This window comes from Glycine soja, chromosome 8, assembly GCF_004193775.1.
Source record: "Glycine soja cultivar W05 chromosome 8, ASM419377v2, whole genome shotgun sequence".
Taxonomy (NCBI): Eukaryota; Viridiplantae; Streptophyta; class Magnoliopsida; order Fabales; family Fabaceae; genus Glycine; species Glycine soja.
In genome coordinates this window covers 47856092-47867324 of record NC_041009.1, presented here as the reverse complement: position 1 = coordinate 47867324, position 11233 = coordinate 47856092, and the positions used below count along the sequence as shown (strand labels likewise).

General features: G+C 31.1%; 1 protein-coding gene across 1 annotated transcript; it reads right to left on the bottom strand.

The window, feature by feature from the left end:
* Positions 1-2570: 2570 nt before the first annotated feature.
* LOC114423839 (cytokinin hydroxylase-like) lies at positions 2571-6499 on the bottom strand. The gene is made up of 5 exons (XM_028390738.1): positions 6119-6499; positions 5779-6005; positions 5428-5669; positions 4558-4948; positions 2571-3218 (listed from the first exon to the last, which is right to left on the bottom strand). Exons 1-5 carry the CDS (start codon positions 6399-6401, stop codon positions 2799-2801), a joined length of 1563 nt encoding a protein of 520 aa, XP_028246539.1. The 5' UTR covers positions 6402-6499; the 3' UTR covers positions 2571-2798.
* Positions 6500-11233: the final 4734 nt, after the last annotated feature.

Below are 11233 nucleotides of genomic sequence, written 5' to 3'. Positions count from 1 at the left end.
AACCATTTGATAAATTTATTTTATTCGTGCGTATATAAATTAAGGACTTGAACCAATGATAACAAATAATAAATTGATTAATGTACTTTTATTTGATTGATAATTATTTCAAAATAATGGCAGAAAAGATTAGTAGTTACTGTACAACTTACTAGTATTTTAGAACATCTTGTTGGGCTAAGTGGGCTTGTCTTAACGGTCTATTCACAGTTCCAGTCTCAAGGTGAGACTTGACAACCGGTAAGTGTTAACTCAACCTCGATCAAGTCTTAATCAACTACATGAATCATTTGCCACGTACGAAGACAATAAAATTGAATCTAAAAAGTTATTAGACATAAAATTAATTTAGTTAGTTATTAGAAGTTATTTGAGTAAATTAGTTGGCTACTCAAGTTATAGTTACTAGAATTTATTTGAGTAAGTTAGTGTTGGTTACTCAAGTTAGTTATTTTCTATCTTTGTATAAATACATCAATTTTGTAATACTTTGATGAATGAATGAATTGAATGAATCCTAAAACTACTTTTCATCTATCTTTCATTTCTTTCATTCCTAATATGGTATCAGAGGTTTTTGCTTTCGTTTCTATTGCTTCCTATTGAAGCTATTTATGGCTTTGCCCGGTGGTGTGGATAGTGCTGCTAGCCCTCGTTTTGTGGCACCGAGCCCTGACTCGAGGGAGCGTGTTGCGAGTCCTACATCGGTTGGTTCACGAGGATGATTAAGTTCTTATATAACTGGTAGACCACCTCCTTATGAATCGTTTTTTAAGGGGACCTTTTGGATGCCTAGTTGGTCCTTTTTTTTTTCTCTCATGGCCACGGATGCCATTGATGATTAAGTTCTTATATAACTGGGTAGGCCACCCCTTATGCATCGTTTTTTTTAAGGGGACCTTTCGGATGCTTGGTTGATTCTTTTTTTTCTCTCATGGCCATAGATGCCATTGATGATTAAGTTCTTATATAACTGGGTAGGCCACCCCCTTATGCATCGTTTTTTTTAAGAGGACCTTTCAGATGTCTGGTTGGTTTTTTTTTTCTCTCATGGCCATGAATGTCATTGATGATTAAGTTCTTATATAACTGAATAGACTTCCCCCTTATGAATCATTTTTTAAGGGAACCTTTCAGATGTTTGGTTGATTCTTTTCTTTTTTTCTCTCATGGCCATGACTGCCATTGATGATTCTAACCCCTTCATTCTTCTGACAATCTTGGCATTACCTTAGTTTCTCATCCTTTCATCATGTTCTCTGTTGATGTGGTGTTGTGGATGAATTGGAGTGGAGCGATTGCAGTACTCGTTTATGCCACCGCATTGTGGTACCTCTTTGAGCGTGTCGGTTACAATGTCTTGTCCTTCGTTACCATAGTTTTTGCCAACAAGCTTTGATGCTTGCTTTGGACTCTTGGAAGCAGTCGAAGTTGGTCGAAGATTTCTCGAAGTTTTTATTTTGACCAATGTATTTTCGACATGTTTCGTTATATTTCATGTTTTCAGATTCTTTTTCTTTTCTTTTCTCTTTCTTCTTTAAGGTTGATGTATTGTATTCTCCAAGTTAGAAGTGTTTTTCAACACATTCCAGCTTGCGGGGGGTATTAGACATAAAATTAATTTAGTTAGTTATTAGAAGTTATTTGAGTAAATTAGTTGGTTACTCAAGTTATAGTTACTAGAAGTTATTTGAGTAAGTTAGTGTTGGTTAGTCAAATTAGTTATTTTCTATCTTTGTATAAATATATCAATTTTGTAATACTTTGATGAATGAATGAATTAAATGAATCCTAAAACTACTTTTCATCTATCTTTCATTTCTTTCATTCCTAATAAAAGTTAAACCTAAATAAAACGTTTTTGCATGCTTCCTACATACTCCTATAAAATCCACATAAAAAAAAAATACTCCTATAAAATTTGTCCACAATTTATTAGATGTCGAACAGCGTTCAGAAAGAAATGATGGTCGCAATAAAAGAATGATAAAAACCAACTAGTGGAAGAAGCAGAATCGAGGACTGGTGGAATCAGATGATAAGGTGGCTGAGAAAACAACTCCCTTTAACTCCAAAATGGAGATACGGACCCTACCTTAGTTTCTGTCACACACAACAAGTTGCCTTATTTTTTCATTCAGCAAAGTTAGAGCACTTAATTAAAATCATCTCAATAGAGAGAGAAACAAAACTAAAGAATTATTCTCAAGTGTTATGGAGCATCTAAGCTAAAAAGGGAAAAGCCGTTTGTACCCATCACATTCTATTTGGGTCGTTTTTAATCATTATGGCCATTTGTTTAGATTTTTTTCTTAGAGATAACCTTAAATATAGAACTAATATGAGTTATCAAAAAGTTTTTCATTTCAAATATTTAACAAAACAATATAATTAAAACTAAAATTCAAAATTACTAATTAAGTTAAAATTACTTCCTTCATTCTAATTAATTCACGTGCTAAGCAGTAATAATTGCTTGGAAACTTATCTAAACAGCTCCTCCAATTTCTCTCTCTCGTCTTACATATGTGAGTATGAGGTTTTGAGCTACTTACTCAATTTGTGCATCATGAAGGGATAAATACGTGTGCTTTCATTCAAGTTTTTAATTTACATATCCTAATCCTTGCAATCATTATTTCATCTCTCTATCTCCCGATCGTTGTAAAAAAAAAAGTAGAAAATGAAATAAAAAATTACAAGAATGCTCATCAAGATCAAGATGACCATATATATCCGCATCATAAAAGACAAAAACTCCCTTTCAACTCTCAATACTCTCCACAATCGACGATCCTTCATGGCTCCAAGGGCTTCAAACAAACTTGAACCCCATATTTGGGCTTAATTGTGAGGACAACCACAGGGGCATGACGGTAATTTTCAGAAATAGTGAAGCTAAACCGAGAAATCAACATGGCTAATATAATCTTAGCTTCCATTAAGGCAAATGCTTGTCCAACACAATTTCTAGGGCCAGAAGCAAATGGTAAAAAACGGCCAGGAACAAATGACTTTGAAGTAAATCTCTCTGGGTTAAACTCATTTGCATCTTTACCCCATAGTTTTTCACTATGATGAATAGCCAGCACAGGGATCCAAATTGATAAGCCCTTAGGGATATAAAGGTCACCTAGCACTATGTCTTCAAACACCATTCTAGGGAGCACAGATGCTGGGGGATACAACCTCATTGATTCGTTGATCACCATATGCAACTGAAATATCAAATAACAACTTTGGTTAGTTGATTATTGTGTTGGCCACGGAAGCCAAATCAAATGCTGCAGCTTGAACTATATTCCTTGTGAAAATTAATGCTGAATCTTTGACCATCTTTAGGAAAATCTAGCATTTAAATATAATAATTACTACTGCATTCTATGGTACACATGAATATTCTAGTTAGTCTTCCGAGCTATCTATCAATCGAAGAAAATTTCTTAAATTTTCCAAGTGGGTAGCCATGAACCTTGCCATTGAGTTGAGTAGGGTCAACTTATTTTCTCTCTCTCTCTCTCTCTTTTTCTCCTTTGTCTCTTTTGAAGAAAAATACAAATGCAAAAGTCACAAAGATTGAAATTCTGAGTATGATTTTTTTTCCTCAAAAAAGTATTGCCGTATCGTTATTCAGAAAATGAATGAATAGCTTTAAACTTTTGCTCCCTTGGACACTCTAAAAAGAAAGATAACCATTATAAATATTCTTTAAAATAACACCAACTACCGGCGCACGGGTGCAAAGATGATCGTTAGATAAATTATTTTTTGTTTGTTTCTTTATACACAAATATTTGGGTTAGATTAAAATATTTCTTAGCTGTCCTTTCTGATCGTCGTGCTAATAATAACTTAAAGCCTAATGTAAAAAAAAAGCCTAAGATGTTTAGATTAATTAGCCTTTTGGCCAAGAAACTACAGGCTAAACTTATATAACCCTATTTATTAATGAATAACTGTAAATACCTATATATATATATATATATATATATTATATTTTATTAAATTCTATGGACCACCCAATTAAAGTTTTCCTAAAACTGGCTCATGCTGGGTTTTAAAAGCAACTATCGTGTAGGCTCTATAAAAAGTAATACTTGACACCTCTAAAAGTAAAATTTTTATAAAATTACAATAAAATAAAAAAAATAAATTTTGTTTAAGATACAAATTTGACCAACCTGCCGCTTCCCACTGATCCCCTAAAACTAGCCTAAAATAACCCTCTCTCTCTCTCTTTGTGAAATCAAAAAAAGATTTTCCAACCTTCACAGAGGGAGATGGTTTAAACTTTAAACACAATGAGAGAAAATTATTTATTAATTAATAATTTAAATATGTTTAACGTCCTTTGATAAATTATTAAATTTTATTTTAAATTCTTAATAAAAAAATTGTTTTGAGTCTATAATATATTAAATTTGTTTGTTTTAAATTCTATGTTAGTAAAGTGATGATGGGACATAATTATAAGGGTTGATAATGTTTGAAAAATGAATTTTTAAGATCCCTAATTAATTAAATTATTGCAACACAAAAGTGATTTTGGTTACTTACAAGAGTGAGCTTGGAGAGTTGATCCAGAGAGGGAATTCCCCCATCGCAGACATTTGTAACCTCAGCTCTGACTTTGTCTTGCCAAGATTTGTTGCTGGCTAGTAACATAACTGTCCAAGTGAGTAAAAGTGCAGTGGTTTCATGTCCTGCAAAGAAAAATGTTTTGCATTGATCCATCACTAGCTGCAGATTGATGCTGCTGTTGTTATTGTTTCCATTCCCTTTTTTCTTCTGCATCTCATTCAGGAGCATCCCCAGCAAATCATTCCCATAAGAATTGCTCCTTCCAATCTCCACACAGTCTTTTCTGCTTTGTATGATCTCCATCAGCAGAGTCTCCACCTCCATCTTCAATGACTTTATCTCTCTGTTATACTTGCTTGGAAAAAACCTGTGCAAACACATTGATATTGACATCAATTAAAAAAAAGGGAGGGGGACAAGGACAGACAAAAATGCTTGGAGATAAAAACAACTAAGATGGAATAAGACCGACACAACTATAATGCAAACCATGGTGGAATAAGAGATATTAAAAATGTGATTATTAACATGCTTCCGGATAAAAAAAAGCAAGGAATCCACTCAGGTTAAAACACTGACAGGTTTATCATCATGCACAGAAATAAACATTCATTTAGCAAAATTGATTTTGAAGTGGTGCGGATGTTTTTATTCTAAAAGGGAATTAGTGGTCCAAAGCAAAAAGTTATTATAGTTCAATCAATTTGAACTTGGAATCAAATATGTGAATATTTACTTAAAGTCATGTTGTGAGGTGATATTTGAACGTGAATCTGGAACTACACACACGAGGAATCACAGAAATTTAAAAAAGGAAAATACAAAGAGTTTTGAAAACTAAGAAACCTGCTTCCAGGGATGCAAAGATGACGACTTGCTTGAGCACAACGAGTCTGCAGCAGCGTGAGGAGGTGGAATATTTTCTTCCCTTTCTGGTAGCTGGTACCAAACTCAGTCCTAGAGATAATATCCGCAGTGAGTTTAGTCATGTAGTGACCAATCTCCACCTCAGTCTGGCCACTCTCCAACGCAATTTTCATTGATTGGAGCATCTCCTTAGTGCATTCCACCATGTGCCCAGCATAGCTCTAAAAGAGATTTTTAACACCAACCAACCGTTTGTTAAACCACCCAAATTTATAAAAAAAGGGGAGACTCCAAAACAGTAACAAATTTAGTAATAAGAGTATCAAATACCTTAAGTCTGTCTCCCATGAATGCTGGGGCAACGATGTGACGTTGGTGGTACCAATCTTCTCCATTTGCCATCAACAATCCTTCCCCAATGAAATTCTTGGAACCTTGTCTTTGCTGCCAGGATTTCCCAGATACCGTGCTGTGTTTTGAAAGGAACTCTTTGATCAATTTAGTCTCGGTGAGACACAACCTTGGTTCTGAACCATTCCAATATAGAAACCTCTTTCCTGCCACAGTCAAAATTAACTTCATCAAAATAAAATTATAGAGATCATATTGTTGTATAAGTTTGATTAATTTGTACACACATATATAAATATATAATTTATGCACTACATACCAAATTGGCCAGACCAAAGTAGAAAATGTGGGAGAAGACGGCCAACAATGTCATGGCTTATGGTTTTCATGTCTTGGGAGGTTGCTTTGGAGACAAGGGAAGCCATGTCTAGGATGTTGCCTGTGAAGAAACAAGGTTTAGGGCCACGGACACCTTGCATATCCATCATCTTTTTTATGCGTAGTGGTGTGAGCCAGTAACATGAGAGGTTGTCATAGACGAGTTTAAGTAGGAGAATAATACCGACTATGGCCAAAAGGGGTGTGAGGACCACCATAGTCATATTAGAGAAATCAGAACTAGCTAGTGATCGAGGGTGGCTAAGCTATTGTGTAAGTAATAAGATGCTTGTGATGGGAATTTGATGCGTGACTCTACATATATATATATATATATATATATATATATATATATATATATATAGTGGGAATTTGATGATGATCGCTTCCATTTTATATAATACTAAACTGCTAGTGAAAGCCTATAGTTTGGTTTAGTGGGTGTGTTGCCCATGATCTTAATTTGCCTATGTTCCAATTTCAAGAGAATTTATTCAACCAATTGTACTACTATTTCTAGGCGAGTTGTTTTGGTGCATACGTGCTACCATTTCAAGAAAACTAGGTGAATGTTTAATGTTGCCTTGTTGGAGTTATTTTTTCGAAAACCAATCGTTTTTATTTTCTCTCACAAAGGTGTCACGGTCTTCCTATAACTTCTAAGCCGGCCGGTGTAGTATGTACATAAAAATGAGAATGTCTTGGCCACAAGAATGTTGTACATGATCAATGAGAACAAATAATAACGGGTGGAAAGACAATTGATTATGTACTAATGGACTAATTTTTAAAGCAAAATATTGACTATGAAGTATTTATGAGATTATGTAGGAATAAAGTTTAGATTAAGTTCTTCGTATTTTTTTCATTAAGTTCTCAAATTAAAATGTCACATGTAAATAGATATATTTTTTTAATTATATTTTTAAGGGTTTGATTTTTGAACATGTGAAGAAATTAGGAGAGGCAAAACTCACTTATATAATTTTTATTCTTAAAAAACAATTAGTTTTTAGTGTGTGTTTTATCCATGGGAATGGAACTTGGATATCGGACTACTTAGTATCTATATAAAAAAAAACTAACTCCTTGGTAATGGTCTTAAGGCACACCAAAAAAATAATGTCATGTATTATTGTTTTTATTTTTTTTTATACCTATTTGATTATGATTTTTGTCTCATTAATCGAACCTTCAGATATTTATGTAAATTTTGATTATTTAGACTGGTTATGAAATTAATTGTTGGCTTAACAATTATTCATACTTAAAGTTTGTCACTCTTCATGTTAATCACAAATCGAACTTAGTATTCTATCTCCCACAAATTCAACTGATATAAGAACATCTTTAATAAGTTAGATTACCTTGAGTTCAAGAATCCTTAACTAGATATGTTATTATTCTTGCTTAAGATTTCTTCATGTCGGAGGTTGGATTTTAGAAGAACTCTCAAGAACTTTATTTTTTTTTTCAAAAAATGTTATTTGTAACGCCATTTAAGAGAAAAGAGAGATTATTTTTTTTTGTGAAGTAAAATGGAAGAACCAATACAACTATAGCAAAAAATGACAAAAAATCTTGCATTCTATGTGGTATTATAGGACTTACAAAAATAATTCAAGAATTTAAAATAAATTCTTTTACTAAAGATGTTCTTATAAATTAGGTCACATATATTATTACAATGAGTTTAATATATATGATCAGATAGTATAAAAATTTTATAGAGTCATCTAATCACAATCCATATAATAAGTTTTACTTTTTACATGTGAGTTAAAAACTTTTTTGTTCTCTATTTTAATTTAGCAATAAAATCTAAAAAGATGATATTCAATGTTAGAAAAAAGAGAGAGGATAGTCTTAAAAGAGGATAAAATCTTAAATGAAAAACTAGGCTCATAAACTAGTTATCTTTTACTTAATTTTTTTTTATGGAGAAAACATTTATGATTTGACTCTTATCATTCCCCCACATGTATAATCACATAACATTTGATATTTATCAAGCTAACAGATATATGTCGAATTGGTCCTACAATCAAGTGAGATAAACATTTCATCTTTATAAATGGAAAATGATGAAGATCAACCCATGTATGTTTTTAATATTGTAACTAAAATGTCGAATTCTCATGTAAAAACCAAAATAAAAAAATTAAGATGAAATATAAGCATAATTTTTTTAACTAAATAATTTACACATTAATTGATTAAGAATATTAATAATAATAATATAAAATCATCTCTATTTCAACAACTTACTTTTATTTTTGAGAAAATAGATTATGTAGTAATGTAAAATAATTTTATATTGACATTTATCATAATTTATTATGCGTGATAAATTTGTTAAGTTTCATAATAATTATTTTAAAAAAGTATATCAATTATATTTTGTAATTGAAGGATAATATAAAGTTATTCTGCTGTATAAATATTCACTCTTTATTTATTTTTTACTTTTTAATATGCTTAATTGAGTTTCAATAAAAAACATCACCTATTTCTACTTTTTATAATTTAAATAATTAACATTTTAACCCCCAAAATTTTATAAACTTTAATTAGGCATGACACCCGCGCGGGGCAGGGGCGGAGAGTACTCTCCCACTCTCCGTCCCCGAACCTTACCCTGCTCTCCATCCGCTTCCCCGTTCCTCGTTGTGGGGGTATTTATTGTCCTGTCCCCGTGCCCCGACTCCCTACAAGGACCCCGTTTTAGGTTAAGGTGAAACGAACGGTGAAGAAGGTGAAGACAGTGTAAAACGGTGAAACGGTGAAACGAACAATGAAGAAGGAACGAAGATGAAACAGTGAAGAAGAAACAAAGGTGAAAAATGAAGTCAAGGAAGGAAGTCTAAATGTTTGATGCAACATTTTAGGGTTTGGGTAATGTGTGTGTGTCTTTGTCACTTGTGAGATATTTCATATATATATATATATATATATATATATATATATATATATGATAATTTTATTTTGTATTTTTTTTACTAGTAAAATACTATATTAACCCTTATATTTATGTTATACATATTATATATAAATAAAATTCTATATACGTGGATATATGGGAACCCGACGGGGACGGGGAACATAGTCCCCATCCTCGTTCCTGAATTAGTTGCGGGAGATTTTTCATTCCCATTCCCGTCTCCACGAGAAATTTTTCTCCGTCCACAGAGCTCCGATTTGGACCGTCCCCACAAAGATCACAAGTTGTGGAAAGAATTGTCATCCCTAACTTTACTAAATAAGTGCTATAAATAATCCCAGGATACCAGATGCATTTTATCACTATTTCATATGAAAACATGCGCACGAGTTTCACAAAATTTTTAAAGATTGGCACTTAAGCACCTGCAACTTCATGAGTGCTTGAATCTTGATAACAACTTGCTCTTAATAATTACCGGTGTTTAATAAATTTCCAGCTGAGAAATTTGATCTGACATTGCCTAATCATAGCAAGTTATAGACACAATCTAACATGTTTTGCCTAAAATATAATAGGAATAGGTCATGATTCACGTAAAATAGAATTCAATTTATAGCTAATTATTTTCTTTACTCCTTTCATTTATTACTTTTCAAATTAAAATGACACATAAGAAATATTTTTTAAGATTATAATTTTCTATTTATTACTAGTTTTTCACGGAGGTGTTATTTTTTAATAGAAGAATATAAAAAACATGTAATTTTATTTTGATAAATAGACAACTTGACCGCTTAATATAATACGCATGCGGCAACTCGTTTACATGGATTTACTTGTTCACTTTTTAAAAAAAATAAAAAATAAAAAATACATGTAAATAAACCAACATGCTTATAAAATAAATTGTAAATAAACCAACATCGCCTGATATGATTGAATGATAATTATGCTTCTTAAGTTTGCAGTCTGGATTAATTTCGATACGTGATTATGGATTATGGGAGAGTATATATTAGATATTATAAAAAAAAGTATATATTAGAGAAGTTAGTCTTTTAAATAAGTTTTCATATATAAAGAGATTAATCTTTCACTCTTGGGATATATATCATAAAAAGTTATTTTTAGAATAAATGAATTTCTCTTCATATATATATATATAAAACAATCTTTCTAGCATAACTTGTGCTGATATAGAAATTGAATATATGACAGATGAAATACAGAGTCTTTTCAAGAATACTTCGAATTTGCAAAGAAAATGGATGAAAAGCAACCACAGGCTGGCCGTGGAAGATCTCGGGATTAAGAAGGAAAGCCAACCATAATGCACCACGGTCTCCCTGGGGCACAAACCATAGTTTCGGTTTGAAAAATGTAAATCTTTTACCCGAATTAATTTGAAAAAATATTTCAAATTGTCGAATTCGCCATATTGATTTGGATAGATGAATATTCCTATTATCTGAACACTGAAAAGCTTTCTAATAATTAAAATAGTTAAGCTAACTTATTGATTTATAAATTTAGTAAAATTATATTTTAAAGTAACTAATAAACATAAAAGAAAAAATTGAACGTGTTTAATAGTTTTAATTTTATTATATTTATAAAAAATATATTTTGGGATAATTATATTTTTGTTTTTTAATTAATTTTAAATTTTTTAATTTTTATTTATAAATCAAGTATTTAATTATATCTTATTTTACTTTTTATATATTTTTTCATACTTTACATTTTAATATTAATATTAATTTATATTATATCTTAAAATATTTTTAAGTAAGTTTAAAATAAATAAAGAATAAAAAAGACTTAAGTAGATGTCATATTTTATCATGTTAATTAGTATAATAGTTAAAATATTTCAAAGTATAATGTTAAAATCATAGAATGAACAATATAAATAATGTGATGGTTGAAATAAAAATATCTAAAAAAGTAATAGAAAAATAAAATAAACCTATCATCGATATTAGCAATATCTTTTATTAATACTTCAAAATAAAAGAGAGAGAGAATGAGCAAGAAGGGTGACAGCCAACTAGTAATGAAAAATATATATAAAAGAGTTACACATATTTATTTTTTGGCTAAAATATAATT

What these genes read in the sequence shown, in the direction of transcription:
- LOC114423839 (XM_028390738.1), bottom strand. Translation starts at nt 6,401, where the DNA reads ATGACTATGGTGGTCCTCACACCCCTTTTGGCCATAGTCGGTATTATT. An exon ending in ACTTTGGTCTGGCCAATTTG is followed by an intron (nt 6,006 to 6,118) that starts GTATGTAGTGCA and finishes TGACTGTGGCAG; the next exon opens with GAAAGAGGTTTCTATATTGG. An exon ending in TCATGGGAGACAGACTTAAG is followed by an intron (nt 5,670 to 5,778) that starts GTATTTGATACT and finishes AATCTCTTTTAG; the next exon opens with AGCTATGCTGGGCACATGGT.